Source organism: Sapajus apella, unplaced genomic scaffold (assembly GCF_009761245.1).
Source record: "Sapajus apella isolate SASKATOON/1434 unplaced genomic scaffold, GSC_monkey_1.0 scaffold80, whole genome shotgun sequence".
NCBI lineage: Eukaryota > Metazoa > Chordata > Mammalia > Primates > Cebidae > Sapajus > Sapajus apella.
Window position 1 is genome coordinate 7781246 of NW_022437020.1, and position 20005 is coordinate 7801250.

The following is a 20005-nucleotide window of genomic DNA, read 5'->3' on the forward strand; positions in this document are numbered from 1 at the left end:
GCCTCCCAAAGTGCTGGGATTACAGGTGTGAGCCACTGCATCCGGCTTTATATATATATTTCTTTATGTGTATGGGTAGCAATATTAGCAAGGATGAGGGTCTGAAAGACCATTTATTAAAGTAATCTGTGGCGATCACAGCCCTATTCAATATAATTTCTAATCACTTGGTCTATTTTTTTTTTTTTAATTTATGTAAAAATGCTTACGATTTTAGCCTTGCTTCTCTCATTTTGTTGGAGCTCCACAGCAGTGTGCCTCTTACCAGCGTTATAGGGAGAGACTTGAGACTCTGTGGCCCACCCCAATCCTCTGGTCCTGCTCACATATCAGATGAGCTAGGTGTATTTTGCTGTCCTCTAGAGATCATGTAAATACCTATATAAAAGGAGACTAGATGAAGGCATGCCGGCAACCAGGATGGTTATTGGAAGAGTTCATCTCTCAGGCTTTTTTATAAATATGAATGAATTTTCTCTCTTGCTAAATGGTAGTAAATATTGTGAACATCTTTTTTTTAGTTATGGTTGACAAGTCTTTCAAGGCTTTTACAGCACCGAAGCTTTGTTTAAGTTTTCTGTAATTTCTAAATTCTGGTATTTAAATACGTAAATCATCTATATAAAGATGTAGATTTTCTAGCACATATTCATTTAATTATTTATCTTTTTACAGAACTAAAGTAAAACAAATGCTACTTTGAAATTAAGAAAATGTTAATAATGTTTGAATTTAACAAAATGTATATGAGAAAAAACTATTTCTGATATTGATAGAACTAAAGTTCTCCTAACAGCTTCAGGATTCAAGTTTTAGCTTTCCACGAAATATCAGGGTTTGTTTAAAATACTTTAAGGAATGTTAATAGCTACTATCTCTTTCTAAAGACCCTGTGATATGCTAATTAGGGGCCAGTAAAATTTGGAAAGAGGAATATTACATACTTTTCCTTCTGTATTTTTCTGTCATTTATAAATTAATTTGAAAATAAAAACAGTAGCTTTATTTTCTTGAAATCCTTCTTTGTGTTTCTCCAGTCAAATCTCCTTGAATGTTCAAACTAAGCTCTATGTAAAGTATATTAGTATATCTTTGTAAGAATTGTGATGCATAACTTCACATTTCTCCTTCATCGCTTAGAAAAAGAGGGCAGTATTTTAGTTTCAGTCATTGAGAAATTAAGCCTTGAGTGGTGGTAGTTCATTTATTTTTAACATCATGACTAAGGCTATTCAGAAGAATACTTTTGTTAAACATTTGGATCTTTCCCTTTGTCGTCATTTAATTATTTCTTAGTATTTTGCATTAGGCTAAATTACTTTGTTATCTCTAATTAAAAATTAAATATCTTGTAATGATGTGGCTTTTAGGGAGACTTGCAGGCTAATGATGCTGAGCCACTTCTCTTTGCTGTTGGCCCAGACATTGCCCACTCGGTTTCCTAATTTAGTAACAGAAATAAAACTATGCACGACTGGGCAGGTTTGGTATGCCGGCGCGCCGCCAGGAAGCATGGGTTTCTTAAGCAAATGGACCGATGGGGATTTGAGGAAAACACAGATGATGTTACATGAGCTTTGCACTTTGCAAATCCCTGACTATTTAAAGGAGCTCAGCTAGCCCGCTGCCACCTAAATAAAGTCAGTTTGGTTTAAATACATATACACACAAAATGACATATTGTTTTCCTTTTCCAAAATTAAAAATTACCCTTCATATTTGTGTTTTTAATTTCGCATTTTTTGACAATGCTTAAAAGCTCTCTCTTTCAGGTAAATAATGTATGAAAATTATTGTTAATTTTGTTAAATGATTTTTATGTATTTGTAATACCCTTCCATATAGCATAATATAAAGGAGTCAATAATACACATATGCATTGTGCTTCTGTGTGAGGAAATGAAAGAAAGCTCTGACAGGTTTTAAAAGAAGCCTAATCTTATACCTTGGCTGTGGCACTGGCTTGGCTGGGTGACCTTGGTGTCTATTGTCTGTCCTGCCCTGTGCGGGTCATGAGGGTTCTGTGTCATGCTAGCACTTGAGGTTGGTCTGCAGCAGTTTCCTTGCTGAGTGTTTGTGCACGGGCTGCTTTCCTATCCACTGACACTTCCTTTTTGCTGGTGCATCTTGTCTGGCACATCTTTGGTCCTTTTAAGGTCCATTGCCTCTGAATTTGGAAAAGAGCCTCGAAGCCCTGAGGATTAGTCTGCATCTTTTCTCCTTCAAGCCATTATGTATTTATTCAGCCTCTGCCATTCATTGTCAGAATGGGGCCCACTGTTCACTGTGGTGATCTTTGTTTGATTGCCTTTAAACTGTATGTAAACACTGGAGGCAGGTAATTCTGAAGCATGTTTTCATGGAGAGAGAGAGTTTATCTCATCGTTTACTAGATTTTGACTGATAGAAATGAACAGTTTTGATACTTGAGACCCTGTGGGTCGGGTATGGAGAAAGATACAGTGTGCAGGGTCCATATCATGCATGGAACAAAGTGGATTTAATATAAACTTAAGTTGTCAAATCCCATGGACTTTAGGACCAGTAAGATTTCCCATCCTGTAAATACCGTCCAAAAGTGTAAATAAGAAAGAATACTAAATATCAAAAAATTCTTAACTGAAGTGGTCAGAACATTACTAATCTATAAAAATTGTTTTAAAAAAGATCTATTCCCCTCCTTTTGAATAGCTGAATAAGGTAGATAGATGCCTAGTCCTAGCCAGAGAGACCAAAGGTTCTAATCCAGTTCATTCATTTTTTAAAATGTAAAAGTTGTGACATATAGAAAAGTTCTCAGATCAAAAGTATGTACTCAATAAGTTTACCCTCTTCCTCATCTCATTTTTTGCCTTCCTTTATTCCTAACCTCTTAGTGTCCACGCTCCATGAAGACTGGCTCATAGTTCCTCCGTCACTAGCCTTGCCTTTGTTTTCCTGACTTCCAACACTCATCTTATTTTTAAAGGGAAACTAAAGATCCTGCAATTGAAAATCTCGTTAAGGTGCAATATTCTATACTTGTTAACAGTAAAGACTTAATTATGTGTGACCTTGATCACTGTGGATTCTATTCTGGATATGCGGGGAAGTCGCTGATGGATTTTGAGCAGAGGAGTAATATGATCTCATTTATGTTTAAAAGAATGACTCAGATAACTGTAAAGGAGGGGCCCGCAACAAAAACTGAGAGATAAGTTAGGAATCTGCCAAAATAACACCGACAAGAAATGATGATGGTATGCACTAGAGTGGCAGCAGAACTGTTGATAAGAAGCAGTTGGATTTTGTCTTATTTAGTGCTTTATAATTTTCACAGTGTCTCACTCATTTTCTTTTACCAACCGGGCAAGTTTTATCCCTGATTATAAATAAGAAATCGCAAAGCTCTGAGAGGTTATGAACCCTACCCAAGGTGACTTAGTAAGGTAGAATTGAGACTTATATTAAGTCTTACAATTCTTAGTACAGTGTTTTTTTTTTTTTCCTAAGCTATTAACAAATACTTAGTCTTTTTTAAAAAAAAAGGTCTGTTTCAAATATTTTATATGATTGAGGAAAGTAAAATCATGTACTAGTGGCAGAGCACAGTGACTCACACCTATAATCCCAGCGCTTTGGGAGGCCGAGGTGGGAGGATCGCTTAAGCTGGGAGTTCAAGACCAGCCTGGGCAACATAGTAAGACCCAGTCTCTACAAAAGATAAAAATAAAAAACTTAGACATGGTGGCACGTGCCTGTAGTCCCAGCTGCTTGGGAGGCTGAGGTGGGATTGCTTGAGTCTAGAAATGTGAGGTTGCAGTGACCTATGAATGCTTCACTGCAGTTCAGCCTGGGCAATAGAGTAGGACCCTGTCTCCAAAAAAAAAAAAAAAGAAGGCATGTACTAGCTTTTAGTATTATTTATATATGGTTACATAACAAACTACTACAAACTTAGTGGCATAAAACAACACACATTTATTATCTCAGTTTCTATGGATCAGTAGTCTAAGCACAGCTTAGCTAGACCTGCCTTAGGGTCTCAGAAAGCTGCAGTCAAGGTTGGGTTGGCCAGAGCTGGAGTCTCATCTGAGGCTCAACTGCAGACTAATAAAGAAATTTGTGGTGGTTTTTGCTATCTCAGAGAAAGAATTAATTCTGCTTAGGAATAGTGCCCTTGTCTTTTCTTCTGTAGTATCACTCCATTCTCACCTCAGCTTTGGATATATAAACTTAGCACTTGGAGTATAAATACTTGTTTATGCCATTCTATAAGAATCTTGGAATGCAGACTGTATGTTTGTGGGTGTTATCCTCATTTTGCTACCATGCGTAAATATACTAATTAGGCTTGTTAGTGGTTATTTTCCATTTAGTTTCTTAATTGTGCTTTTGCTGTTTAAGTACACTGTCAGGGTGATATTTTGCAGGTTTTTTGGCTGATGAATTAAGAAAATTTGTGGAACAAACACCTGGGTTGAAAAAACTAGAGTGTCATCTGAATCTCCACTCCTGAAGCCTCTCCAAATTCTACTCTGGCTTAGTTGATTGTTAGGAACTAGTCTTTATTTGTATGTGTGACATATAACTGAGGGAAGATGTCTTTTCAAAGCTTTTGGGTACTCTCTTCCACAATTTCTTTTCTCAGGACTTCTGCTTATAGAATTGGAAGACTAGATAATTCAGACCAGACCTCTCTTGAGGACAGCTCGGGGTAGGGAGTCTGGGGGAATCTGTTTTGAAGGCACTGGTGAGCTAATAAGATAGTGAAGAATTCCAGGCCAAAGAGATTGAAGCCTTTAAAAACCATTTTCCACTAAAATGAACTGCGTTGCTGAGTTTGAGGCACAACTTGTAGAAGATGCACCTTCGAATGGGACATCTGTGCTGGAAAACAGAATCAGTCAGAGACTCCTGAGAGGTGGACTTTTCAACCATAAGAAGCAGTGATTGAAATGTACTGAAACATATCAGGTATAGAAACATCTATGAGTTTGTAATGATACTCTTGAAAACTTAGCGGTAAACTCTGGAGGTTGTTATGGTACCAACTTGTTCTTCAAAGTTTAAAGGGAAAGAAACATTTTTCTGCCTTTTTTAAAGCAACTACATTTCGGGGTAACGGAATAGTTGAAGAAGGGAGAGTTTTTCTACATGGAATAATTATAGTTAATATATATAGAAGGAATAATGGAATTTTAAAAACCAGCAATTGTAATTTCTAATGAAACATCTTGGCAAAATCATTAGTAGCTTCCTGAGAGGTAAAAGTTTGTAGGAAGTTTTGTATTGAATGGATCAGGCTGATAACACTAGAATTTACTAGTTTATCTTAATGTTGCTAAAAGTGAGACAAGCAGACATTGTGTCCTGCTACCCAGTGTGAAGAAATTGGAAGTGTGTAGCCCTCTTGTTATAATGTCATCGTGCCAGAGAAAAGTGAACAAGGGATAACTGAGTATTTTTAATGACACAATGAAGGCGCAATAAACCAAATTCGGGATGTTGAAATTTCTATAAGACAAAAATCCATGTAAGTAAATGAAAGACATGAAAATGAAGAAGGGAGAGGGAGAACTGTTATAAATTACAAGAGATTTAAGAATCGTATCCTTCTGTTTTTTCAAGTCATATATGGTGGCCATGCCAACACCATACTCTTCTGTAAGGTATTTCACACAGCACTACTGTCCAGTTTCTCCAACAGCTTGACTTTCTGTGCTGTAGATAAACACAAATGCTTCCTATTTTTCTTATCACTGTTACCCACAGAGGTATTTGCAGGCCTTTTTTGACATTTTCAGCAATATCTTTATACCACAAAGCAGAGAATAAACAAAAAACCCACAGTGAGTAATGCACGTAGGTCTTGGCACTATGTGGGGCACAGTGGGGAAGCTGCAGTTGGTGTCCTTAGCCTGCACACATGCCATTTCACTACCCTTTGTTGGTTTGCTTGTGTGGGGGCGTCTGTGCATGCACAGAAAAGATATATTTCAGCTAAAAAGGACTGGGAGGGTCTTTTCTCTTTTGGGGACATGGAATAAACTGTGTGTTGTGTACTTGCATTTTACTGCAACCTGTCATATGAGGTCAGGTGTATAATTTTCCACTTGCGGCATCATGCTGAGTAGCTTTGTAGCATTTCACATTTCAGGTTAAGTACTTCTTTCGTTGCTTTACATGAATTTTGATATGTTGTATATTTCTTCTTATTCATTTCAAATATATTTTCTAATTTTCTTCACAATTCCTTCTTTATCCACGAGTTGCTTTACAAGTGTATTGTTCAGTTTCCAAATGTTTGGACATTTCTCAAGTTTCTTCCTGTTGTTGATTTTCAGTTTAATTCTGTCGTGGTCAGACTATGTTCTTGTATGTTTTCAGTGTTAAAAAGGAAATTAAGTAGGACTTGTTTTATATCCTAACATTTGGCAAACTGTGACACACAGGCCCAATCTGGCCAGTGGTCTTTTTGTGGTGCTTGTTAATTGCCTGCAAGTTCAGGATGATTTAGAAATTTTAAAGAGTACTTTAAAAAACCAAGAACATGCAGCGGAATCTGTACATGGCCTGGAAAGCCTGAAGTATTTATCATCTGACCTTTTACTGGAAAAATTTACCAACCCCAGCTCTAGAATATGATCTATCTGATATGGTAAATGTATGTGAAATATAAAAGACTGAATATATATATTTCTTAATTTCTTTTAAAAAAAACCCTAAAGATTGTTTGAAGCAATAGTCATAACAATGAGAAAAGTGGAAACAGAGCTATATTGGAGCAAAATTACTGTGTTTTCCCAGAATTAAGCCAGTATCAACCTGAAATATATTGTGATTAATATGTATTGTGATTTCTAGAACAATCACTAAAAAAGAAAACTCAAGAAGTATAGCTAAAAAATGAATAAAGAAAATTAAAACACACAAATATTTCTACAGCCAGTCACGCATTGCTTAATGATGGGAATATATTCTAAGAAATGTGTTGTTAGGTGATTTTGCTGTGTGAACATCATGAAGTGCACTTAAACAAACCTAGTTAGTGTAGCCTACTACACACCTAAGCCATATGGTATAACTTACTGCTCCTGGGCTACAAACCTGTGCAGCATGGTACTATACTGAATACTGTAGGCAATTACAACACAATGTGACTTTTTTCCAAAAAAAACTGAGACAGTAACACACACATTAGTGTAGGCCCACACAGGGAGGTAATCAATATCGCTGTCTTCCACCAAATCTTGTCCCACCAGAAGGTCTTCAGGGACAGTAGCATGCATGGAGCTGTCGTTGCATTTTCCTGGACTGTCTGCTGAAAGACCTGCCTGAGGCTGTTTTACAGTTATTTTTTTTATAAGTAGAAGGAGTACGCTCCAACAATAAAAGTATAGTATAATTAATAAACCAGTAACAGAGTTATTATCTGTCATTATGTACTGTATTTGTATGTACTATTCTTTATATGACTGACAGTATAGCAGGTTTGTTACAATGGCTACAACTCTCACTATGTGATAGGAGTTTTTTAGCTTCATTATAATCGTCTGGGACCACTGTCTCATCTGTGGTCTGTTGTTGACCAAAACATAGTTATGCAGTTCATGACTGTATGAGATAAAAAATAGTAATGGAAAAACAGAGACATAAAAAGACATTAGATGTAATTTTAAAAATATCAGAATTACAAATGTAATATAACAACGTCAGTAATTACATTAAATGTGACTATTCTAAACACTACAATCAAAAGGCAGAAGTTTTCCAACTTGATAATAAAGTAAGACCCAAACTATATTTTGTCAGAAGAGATACAGTTTAGGATCAAAGGCACAAATAAGGCCAAAATAAAAAGAAGGAAAAAAATAACACCATGAAAACAGGAAATAGTAGATGTTTAGTAACAGCTGCTATTTTTAATAACAGACACAATACACTTTAAGACAAGAAATATTGGAAATAAACAGGGACAGTTTATAATGATAAAAGGATCAGTATATCAGGAAGATACAACAATTCTAAATGTAGGTGCACTTACCAAAAGAGGCCCAGAATACATGAAGCAGAAAATGACAGAATTGAAAGAGGAAATAACTCAATTATGTTGAAGATTTTAATAATCCTCTCTTGGCATCTGAGAACAATCAAAGATATAGAAAACTTGAACAAATTTGTTGACCAAGGAAACTAGAGTTACTAAGGTAACTCTTCACTCAACAGGAGCAGAATGCATATTCTTTTGCAGCAAACAGAACATTCTTCAGGACAGATCACATGCCAGGCCATAAAGCAAGTCATAATAAATTCAAAAGAACTTGATTCCTTCCTGTTATTTTGAATTACCATCTGATAATCATTTTCATTCAGCCCTTTTAATATTTCTTATAGGGCAGGTTTGCTAGCAATTAATTTTATCATTTCTTATTTATCTGAGAATGCCTTTATTTCGAATTTATGATTGAAGGATAGTTTTCCTGTATGTAGAATTCTTGGTTGACACTTTTTTTTTTCCTTTGCCTTACAGAGTTTGCCACTTTTAGGTGACAAAGCTGTGGGATTTTATCCCCTGCCTCAAATTGAGGGTGCTTTCCCTGGTAGCCAAGCTTTTGGTTTCCTTAGCCCTGTTTTGATAAACTATTCTTGTAGACTGAGCTGGGGGTAGGATGGGATAGGAGCCATCCCAACCAAGAAATGCTGCAGACTTTCACTGTTCTTGAGTGAAGGTTTTCTCGAACAAACACTACTGAATGTCTGCCTTTGGTTGATTTCTAAAGTCCTGAAATCGTTTGTTTTTCACAGTTTTATTCAGTGTTATGCTTGTTTTTAGTGGAGAAACTTCACTGAGTTTTTCACACTCCCTAAGGCTGCTATTCTTTCAAAATATTCTCAAGACATTTATTTAATTAACTATTTTTAAATATTGGCCAGGTACGGTGGCTCATCTTTGTAATCCTAGCACTCTGAGAGGCTGAGACAGGCAAATCTCTTGAATCTAGGAGTTGGAAATTAGCCTGGGAAACATGATGAAACCCTGTCTCTACAAAAAATTAGCCTGGGGACACATGTCTATAGTCTCAGCTACTTGGGAGGATCACTTAAGCCTGGGAGATTGAGGCTGCAGTGAGTTGTGATCACACTACTGCACTGCAGCCTGGGTGACAGAGTGAAAGCTTATCTCTAAATAAATAAATTTTTAAAAAATATAAGGAGCTAATAGAGCTGTGGAATCCATATTTTTGTTATAAATTTGTAACACTATTATCTCTGATTCTGTGGAACTTCTTCTAAAGTTATTGTATAAGTTCTCATGTTCACAGTTATTGACAAAAACATTGAGAATATGTTTTTATGTTCTTCTGTTTACTGAGATGGTATTCGTCCGGGTATGTAAACTGATTTAAAGTGTATGAAAACCTTCTTACCCCCTTCATCTAACCTGAGTTTTAAGTTTCTCTATAAGATGTTTGAACATCAATCTTTCTAGTGGAAAAAGTAGTCTTTAACTTGTCATTTTAGCTAATTATTCTTATTACAAGCATACATTTAGTAATCTTACTGGTATTGCGTTTTTTTGGTGTGTGGCTCATGCAGGACAATGGAATTTATGTCATTCTTCCAGATTCATATAGCCAAAGACAAATGTAAATCTTTGGTTAGGGAAAGTTTTTTTAAAGCTGAGAGCCTAAAGTTATAATAATCAGAGCCTCATAAATGTTGCATGTACACAAGTATTCCAGTGATCACAAGTGTTAGACTAGGATTTAGTATCCCATTTTAATTTCTTTTCCCTTGAGGATAGTCCAAAATAATTCCTTTTTATTTTTCCTATATAAAAGGAAAAAAAAAGTTTAGAACTATTAAAAATGTTTATGCCTTTCTGATGGAGCACCTAGGGAAAATGTGCCTTAAAATGTTGATGACCAACCGTTTCTAAACTTTGTTTACATGTTCTGTGAAAATGTGTGTGGTGGCCAAATGGATGGCAACCTGCTGGTGAATCACAATTAAGTGGATTTCCTGACTCAGTAATGTTCTGTGATATGCTGATGTGTATTATGATAAACACTATAGCACATTGTTTTTCCTAAACTTACCAGACCATTGGAACATTGCTCCTAACTGGTGTTCCTGTGAACACAGTTGGACTAACCACTACTTGAGATGTGTGTTGTTCCACAAGGTCAGTAGTAAACATTATTACAGACATTTGGTTTTTCTTAAAGTTAATTTAAAGATTAAATGTCAGCTCTCTTTTAGTTCATTTTTTAAAAGTTGCTTTTTGGGGTGTTGTTTTGAAATAATTTCTATATTTGCTAACCTGCCAGTTCAGATAATAGGAGAATAGAACATAAAATTAATTTGGAAAATGTTAATATTCCTGGAAATTTTATTTGCAACTAAAGCATTCCTGAAAAAAAACTTATAAAACACACATCATCTCTGCACCATTGAACTGTTTGCTATTTTCTGTAAACATACAAGTTTTATTGTTCTTTTCCACTCTTCTGTTACTTCTTATTACTGAGGAGCATTTTAAACTTTGTTAATGCAGTACACAGCAAAAGATTTATAGAGCGCAATAAAAGATTTTGAATTCTGGTATGTGTTGACTGGCTTGCAGCAAAGCAGTAGTCCTCTTTGTAGTATTTTTGGAAAGATTGGGAAATAAATAGAAATCTGAAGAAAATATGTTTTTGTGTGTTCTCACTAGAAGCATCATATAACTTTATAATACTTGTATTTGACAGAAACTGAAATATGAGATTTAAAAAATTTTTTATGACAGAACTTGTGAGACCCTCAGCAATATAGATTTGCATAAAAGCATTATATATCACATTTATTAAATTTTTGTTTTCTGTTGCATTGTATTTCAGTGAATCAGAATATCAATAGGAAACTCAGATTTTTAGAATTTTAATCACAGATTTCAGTGTGATAATTCTTAGCTAAAGCAAATACAACTAAGAAATAAAAATGTTACAGGTGTTTAGAATTGCTGTATTTCTTGTTGTAAGGAATCCCAAAGTGTGTGAGGAGGCACCATTAAATAATTTTTATTATAGAAGTAGTACATGGGCATAGAAATAAAAATTTAAACAGCATAGGAAATTTTGAAAAGATAACATCTTTATGTGCCACATTTCATTTCTACCCTGATATTAATCATTTTTGAGTCATTTTTGTCACTCTAAGTGGTTATCTCAGAACTCTAAACAAGAGCAGGCAGTAAATTTAGAGACTTTGCTTTTATATTAAGATTAATAACTAATACATGTATATTCAGAAATCTCTAATGCAACTTTTCCATGTGTGGGAAGTAGAAAAGTTCCTTTTTAAAGTATCTTTTCTTGTTTAAAGAATAAGTGAGTTAATAACTTTGTTAATCCCTATTCTATGTAGCAGTTAGACATGCCATGCTTACAGGCACGTAGTACACTCTGTATCCTTGTACTTTAACCAAGATATCTGTGCTGGATGTGCTCACAGGCATGTCCCAGCTCTCCATTGCTTTTACCTGTTCAGAAAAGTTTTAAATTGTTAGCCAATTGGGTTTTAGTTTAGATTGTGAGGTCTAGCTCCAGCCCGTGGAGATCAGACATAGCAGTAAGGATGACCCCAAATGCGTAAGGAAAAAATTTGTGTGTTTTCCTTTGTTCATTGTACTCTGGTGGCAAGATGGCTAGTGAGAGTACCCATCCTGCAGTCCAGGAAGTAAAAATTGCATTGCTGAAATATCCTTTGTCTCACTGCTAATTTTTCTTTGTAGCACTGAGCATCTATTTCCAACATCATGTAAATTGTGATGTGAGTTTCTTATTGTTTCATACAAAGGCTATATATTAATATTTAGAAATCAGAATTATGTACTGAATTTTATATGTAATTCTTTTAATTAATGGAGAGATTTTTTTTAAACTAATTTATGTGTTGTGCATAATGTGTTTTTCTAGTGATTTCTAAGTGTTCTCTCAGTGGAGGTCATCAACCACTTTCTATTTTCCGTGGTAGTTTTTTTATGGGAATTTCAAAGAAATTAACTGGAATGAATCAGTTTGATAATTTGAAATATATGTACACTAAAATGTTTTCCTTTAAAATTTCTTCTTCTTTTGAATTTAGAAAGTGAGATGAAAGCAGTCATCATTGTCATTCTTTCTAGTGAGTAAAACAGAGATTGCTTTTACTTATTCTGTGAAAAGTAGTAAAGTTAAAAAATAAATTTTTATTCTGGACTATGATGCTGTGATATTTCTTGAGGCCATGATTATAATAGTTTTATACCAACAATAGACACCTAGTGGCCTCATTCAGGCCAAAGCCCAAAAACCCCATTGTGCTAACTCAGTAAAGAGAAAAAAGCCTACCTAGAAGAAGTCTGTAAAATTGACCATCCCTAAAATAAAACATAAAATGAAAATCTGCCTATGTGATCTTCGTGAATCTTGAAGAATGAGGACCATAAAGGATTTTTCCAAATAGAAATCCGTGTACAGACACAAAGCGATAACAAAGACCTAAGTTTTAGAATAAATGCTTTTAAAAATCAAAGACAATGTATCTGAAAAAGAGATAAATGCTATTTCTCTCTAGCAGTTAGTCATAATTGTAACTTAGCAAGAATACTTTAATGACTAGCTGTTTAGGTACTCAGTGAACACCTGGGAAATAACTTATTTGGAAGAATGCTGAATGAAATTCTAGTGCATAATTTAGTCACACACAAAGCACCAGGTAAAATGTCAAAACAATGTGATTTTTTTTTTCAGCACTGTCTTTAACATTTAAAAATTTCTACTGGGAATTAATTGGCAAACTTGACACCTAGACATAAATATTTGAATCAAATTCGTTTTTCCTATATTTCTCAAATGTCATATGTTTGGGAGCATTTTATTGATTGATTGATTGATTGATTTGAGACAGAGCCAGGCTAGGGTACAGTGGCGTGATCTTGGCTCACTGCAACCCCTGCCTCCTGGGTTCAAGTGATTCTCCATCCCAGCCTCCCGAGTAGCTGGGACTACGGGTCCCCCCACCATGCCTGGCTAATTTTTTGTGTGTTTTTTAGTGGAGACGGGGTTTCACCATGTTGGCCAGGCTGGTCTTGAACTCCTAACCTCAGGTGATCATCTGCCTTGGCCTCCCAAAGTGCTGGCATTACAGGTGTGAGCCACTGTGCCTGGCCTCGAGCGTTTTATTTTAAAGCTCCCAAGTAATATTTAATTATCAGTTGTTTTTTTTTTTTTTCCCCGAGACAGAGCCTTGGTCTGTCACCCACGCTGGAGTGCAGTAGCGTGATCTTGATTCACTGCAGCCTCCACCTTCCGGGTTCAAACAATCCTCCTGCCTCAGCCTCCCAAGTAGCTGGGATTATAGGTACCCGCTACCACACCCAGCTAATTTTTGTATTTTTAGTAGAGGTGGGGTTTTACCGTGTTGGACAGGCTGGTCTTGAACTCCTGACCTTGTGATTTGCCTGCCTTGTCCTCCCAAAGTGTTGGGATTAAAGGAGTAAGCCATTGCGCCTGGCCAATTATCTTTTATAAATATAATAGATATTCTGTTAAGAGGGCTTTTTAATTGCTAATTTAATTTTTCTAACTTTAAGTTCTTCTCGTATATTGCTTATATTAGAAAAATGCAGAATTAATAGATTTTCTCAATGTGCTTCCTGGTATTGTTAACTTTAAATCGTGGTCATTTGTTACTAAATATAACCTGCCACACATTCAAAAGTTATGAATATATAGCAAGCCCTTTATAATATGGACATTTGTGTCCTTTACAGGCAGACCATAAGTAATGTATTACTAAGGGTTATAAAAGTGTTAATCATGAGTTCATGTTTAAATTTGTAGACCATTACTCTTTAGAACCAAAATAATTGCTGGATAGGTTCCAAAGCAAGTCTCCCAACACCTGATTAACTCCTGGTGCCTTTGAAACATGTTATGTACTTGGAATTATAGGAGGGAACACATGCTAGTAAGCATGCAGCTATAATGGAGTGTGATAAGAGCATGAGAGGCCGAGTGCTGTGGCTCACACCTGTAAGCCCAGCACTTTGGGAGGCCAAGATGGGAGGATCACGAGGTCAAGAGATCGAGATCATCCTGGCCAACATGGTGAAACCCCATCTCTACTAAAAATACCAATATTAGCTGGGCATGGTGGAGTGCACCTGTAGTCCCAGCTACTTGGGAGGCTGAGGCAGAAGAATCACTGGAATCCATGAGGTGGAGGTTGCAGTGAGCCAAGATCATGCCACTGCACTCCAGCCTAGGCAACAGAGGGAGACTCTGTGTCAAAAAAAAAAAAAAGAAAAAAAGAAAAAAACATGGAAGAAATCTGCTGGTGCTGTTTGAGCCCTGCAAGCAGTCACTCCCTGAGACTTAATGGGTCATGATGTGAACCCAAATAAAACTATTTCTGGGTCATTAAACAGACCAGGTAAGGCATAGATTTGGTTTTGCCAAACTGGGTGGAACTGGTTGTACCTTCCCAAATGTGAAAATGGTGTAATAAACAAATATACCCCGATTCCAAATTTATAAAGTCAGATCATTGTTAATTCCATCAGATTAATCTTGTAGATACATTTATTCCAATAAGACTTTGTGATTTTAAGTTTAAATAAGATCTAATCAAATTTCTTAATAATTCCAAAAACAAAAGAACATCATTGTTATAAGCATGCCTCTGTGCTGTTGTTGAATATGTTCAGGTGGATCCCAGTGTTTAAACATTAAAAAAAATATTTTCTTTTGGATTTGCCTTCAGAGTTTCAGGTATGTTCTTCTCAGTATAATTGGTGTCATATCCTTATTGTTTGGGGGATGGATTTGATCCCTAGAATCCATGAAAAATATTTGTATCAAGATCTTAAGGGAATTTCAAAACAGAAATTTCAAAAATATTAATGAACACATATCATTGGATTGGTTTTGCTGACTTACGATCTTGAAGGGCAATATTTATTTGCTTACATGACTTCTGACATGCCTGCTGAAAATTTAGTTATTTTATAGTCAACTCTAAGTTATGCACATTATATTTATTTCTGTAAAACTGTGTCAGCTATATAGCAGATCACACATGCAGATTTGAAAATGCATAACAGACTGGGGCTATTTAGCTGTGGGCAGCTGGTCTTCTGTCAGTAATGTCTTACAGAATACTCCCATCACTTGCATTCACAGAGATAATTATAAGACATTAAGGAAAACTTAAATTATGTTAAATGTGCAGCAAACCTCTAACAGTCTTGGATTTCACTTTTTTCCCCCCCAAGGATTTGTGAGTTTCCTCAAAAGTCTACAACTGTTGTAATTTTGCTAAGCAACAAATCTGAATCATAAGTGTGAGATTTGTATGCAGCTGCAAGTCTGGTCTGTGGTCACTGAACAAGTGAGGCAGTTTAAGGAATACATTAATTAAGTCAAAAAATATTTACTGTGCACCTACCATGTGCTGGACTCTGTTAGGTGCTAGGAATATAGGGAATATAGCAGCAAATAAAGTCAAAATCCCTGTTGTTTTGAAATTTATTTTCTAGTGGAAAGTAACACACTGTCGTTTAACATGTAAATAAATGAATAAGTAATTAAATAAGTAAATGCAGGGAGGCGAATAAATAGGATGCTACAGTTGAGAAATAGAGAATCTGCTTAAAGTCAGGGAAGGCCCTTGTGAAAATGTGATAGTGACGTTCTGAAGGACAAGAAAGAGTCTACAGTTTAAAGAGCTGGGAAAGAGCATTCCTGACAGTCATAACAGATTCAAAGGCTCTGAGGGAAGAAATAACTTGACTTTTTATTGGGCCAGACAGAGGGCAAGGTAATTAGATTATAGTGAGGTAGGGGAGAGAGGTGGGCCAGGGCTGATCTGGTACGATGTTACTAGTAAGATGGTGTTAGAGATTTTATTGACGTGTAGTAGAAAGCTAGGGCAGAGTTTGGGGCAGAGAAGGACCATGATCTGACTTACATGTTAATATCACTTTGGCTTCTGTGAAGAAAACAGACAGGAGGGGGTGAGAAGACCAGAGGAGGCTTATTGGATGAGTTCACTCAAGAGATGGTAATAGGGTGAGCTTGGTGTCAACAGTGGAGGTGGAGAGACGAACAAGATTCCGTATGTATTTTGGATTGTGGCCTCTTGTGGGGCACTCACCTACCTTTGTTCTCTTATTTCTCTTTTTTCTGTAGAGGATATAGGTTACAGTGGTGTTCTTAGATTTGGTCATTACCTCGTTCATAAAATATCAATAAAATAAGGCCGTATTCTTTGCTTTTTTAAATAAAAAAAAGATTAGAAGGTTTTACAAGGTAAACTTTTCTTACCTGGAAAGTTATCTTCAGACCCCTATTAAGGTCCAGATACCATTTTACAGTATGTTAAACACATTCTAGTTATTCTTTCAGCAGAGAGATAATGGTGCCTCCTGTGTCCCAGGCACAGAGCTAAGGCATGTTATTGCAAAATTGGGCAAGACAGTTCCTGCCCTTTAAAAAGGTCATGTCCTGAGGCAAAGCAAGCAAGAGCCAAATAAACAGCTAAGTTACTATTCAACTTTGTAAAAAGAAGCAAGCTACCGAGTTAGCTTGGGTGGACGGTGGCTAATGGAGGCTTTGACCGCTTTGTTGATGCTGCTGATTTTTCTGTGATATTTATGTATTGTATTTAATTTCTGTCCTTTTCTATTTAGTAATTTCTCACAATTTCTGGTCCATGATGACTGCCAGTATTTTTTTTACTGCTTTTCTAGATTCTCTTTCCTACCTTTAAAAAAAAATGTATACTCAGAAACATCTCAGAAGTATCAAAGTTTATTTGTATTATTAAGCATAATTTACCACAATCTGATTTTGGCTCCCTGGTCTGTGAGCATGATTCAGCCCACATGTAGAGACCAGGTTCTTTCTAGATAGGCTGCTTATTTGCAGTGACCAGTCTGGATTTAAAAATACAAGTACAATAATTCAGTGTTAAAGGACTTAATTCTTGTATCAGAGAATCAGGTTAAACTCCTTCTTAAGAAGATATGAATTCTGCTTTTTAAAAAATGATTTTAGAGTATATCTAGGATTTGATCCCAGTTGTCACAAGGAATGTCTAACAGGTTGCATTGTTTGATAATAGCATTTAACTTAAGGGTATGTGACATCCTGAATGCTGTTCTTAGCCTTAAAAATGGACTGCTATTTCAAATGAATCTGAATTGCTTTTAATTTTTTTATTTGTCCAAGGAAGGTAGTGCTTCCCAGTTTCTGAAAGTCATCTATCTCCCAATAAAGAGCCCTTTTCTCCATATTAGAGTTAATCATATTTGCGTTTGCAGTTATTTTCATAACTACATCAATTACAGAAGTATTTATATTGATTTTACATTTAGAATATTTTGTAGTATGATGAAAATTAGAAACAAATACTGACTTTTCTGTTATATATTATTGTATGGGATATTTCAATCACTATTAACCTCCTGAGTTACATGTTCCTTTTTTTTTTTTTTTTTTTTAAACGGAATTGATGATCTAAATAGTTGAGTAAATAGCCCATCGTTGCATAGCCCATAAGTAACAGGATTATGGTTTGAACCTATTTGTACGTACCAGAGTGTGTACATTTCACAGCTCAGTCAAGAGAAAGTGGTTATAAAAAGGAAGACTTACTGTACACTGAATGAAATTTGGCATTGAAATTTTGTCTTTATTTGTACAGTAGTCCCCTTTTGTCTGTGGGGGTATGTTCTAAGACCCCAGTGGATACCTAAAATCTCAAATAGCACTGAACCTTATAAACACTACATTTTCTTGATCTGTTAATCTAAATGACTAAGTGATTAATGGGCAAGGAGGGTAGACAGTGTGGATACACTGGATGAAGGGATGATTCATGTCACAAGATTTCATCATGCTACTCAAAATGGCATGAAATGTTAAACTTATGAATTGTCAATTTTTGGAATTTCCATTTAATATTTTCAGACTGCAAATTGACTGCGGGTAATTGAAACTTCAGAAAGCTAAACCGTGGATAAGCAGGGTTACTGTATGTTCTCAGCCTAGTGTGGTCTGGAGCTCAACTTTGAGCTATTTTTAGTGGTACCAGAAAAAGCAAGTGCTTAAAAAAAGCAAGCCTTGTTACTGACTCTCTGTGGTCACTAACTTGGTGTGGAGTGGGTGGCTTCCTTCCATTCCCATTTAAATTTTAGGTTAGGTCCATTGTGGAAGACAGTGTGGTGATTCCTCAAGGACCTAGAAATAGAAATTCCATTTGACCCAGCAATCCCATTACTGGGTATATATCCAAAGGATTATAAATCATTCTACTATAAGGACACGTGCACATGAATGTTCATTGCAGCACTGTTTACAATAGCAAAGACCTGGAACCAACCCAAATGCCCATCGATGATAGACTGGACAGGGAAAATGTAGCACATATACACCATGGAATATTATGCAGCCATAAAAAACGATGAGTTCCTGTCCTTAGTAGGGACATGGATGAACCTGGAAACCATCATTCTCAGCAAACTGACACAAGAGCAGAAAATCAAGCACTGCATATTCTCACTCATAGGCGGGTGTTGAACAATCAGAACACATGGACACAGGGAGGGGAGCACTACACACTGGGGTCTGTTGGGGGGAAATAGGGGAGGGACAGCGGGTGGTGGGGAGTTGGTGAGAGATAGCATGGGGAGAAATGCCAGACATAGGTGATGGGGAGGAAGGCAGCAAATCACACTGCCACGTGTGTACCTATGCAACAGTCTTGCATGTTCTTCACATGTACCCCAAAATCTAAAATGCCATAAAAAGAAATTTTAAAAAATTTTGGTTAGGTCATTGTGTATCAGCACAGAACTATTGATTTAACGGGGACTTGCTGTGTTTTTCTTTTGAAATTAACACCATAATGTTATTTTTATGCTTGATCTAAGTAATTACTATGTGGCAATAATAAAATCATTTTCAGGATACTCTATAAGTAGCTGAAAAGTTTCAATGTATTGTATATTTAGCTCAAAAGTAAACAATGCAAACAATTGTAAAGTTAGAGACACTAAGGAAGTGAGGTGTATAGACTTACGTTTGCTCCCAGGGGGGAGGTAGAAAGGATTGCGAGTGGTGTAATGACCAGAAGACCAGCTGAAAAGAGAAGAATTCTACCAGGATTCCAAAGAGAATGCATTGTAACTCTGTCAGTAATACAACATTAATTTCAGCATGACACAGCAATAAGTATTTTTGAAGATGTCAATAATGTTAACTTTTTTTTAAATTATACTTTAAGTTCTAGGGTACATGTGCAGATCTTGCAGGATTGTAACATAGATATACACATGCCATAGTGGTTTGCTGCCTCTGTCCCCCCATCACCTACATTAGGTATTTCTCCTAATGTTATCTCTCCCAACCTGTCCACCCTGGCTATCGCTCCCCTAGCACACCACCCCACAACAGAACCCTGTGTGTGATGTTCCCCTCCCTGTGTCCATATGTTCTCATTGTTAAATATCCACTTATGAGTGAGAACATTTGGTATTTGGTTTTCTGTTCTTGTGTCCCTTTGCTGAAAACAATGGTTTCCAGATTCATCCATGTCCCTGCAAAGGACATGAACTCATCCTTTTTTATGGCTGCATAGGATTCCATGGTGTATATATGCCACATTTTCTTTATCCAGTCTATCTTTGATGGGTATTTGGGTTGGTTGCAAGTCTTTGCTATTGTAAACAATGCCATAGTGAACATATGTGTGCGTATGTCTTTATAATAGAACTATTTATAATACTTTGGGTATATACCCAGTAATGGCATTACTGGGTCAAATGGAATTTCTATTTCTAGATCCTTGAGGAATCGCCACACCGTCTTCCACAGTGGTTGAGCTCATTTACACTCCCACCAACAGTGTAAAAGTGTTCCTGTTTCTCTACATCCTCTCCAGCATCTATTGTCTCCAGATTTTTTAATGATCGCCATTCTGACTGGCGTGAGAT

The 20005-nt window shown here is 36.2% G+C and overlaps 1 protein-coding gene across 8 annotated transcripts in view; it reads left to right on the plus strand.

The window, feature by feature from the left end:
- The window catches only part of LRRC28 (leucine rich repeat containing 28), a 127942-nt gene that overhangs the window by 50225 nt on the left and 57712 nt on the right, over window positions 1-20005 (plus strand). Inside the window, exon 7 of one of the 8 annotated variants that reach the window (XM_032252838.1) lies at window positions 10086-10168. The exons of the other annotated variants lie outside the window; for them this stretch is intronic. Within the exon in view, the coding sequence (XP_032108729.1) occupies window positions 10086-10168 (83 nt within the window). The remainder of the gene's footprint in view (window positions 1-10085; window positions 10169-20005) is intronic. 8 annotated transcript variants of the gene reach the window in all.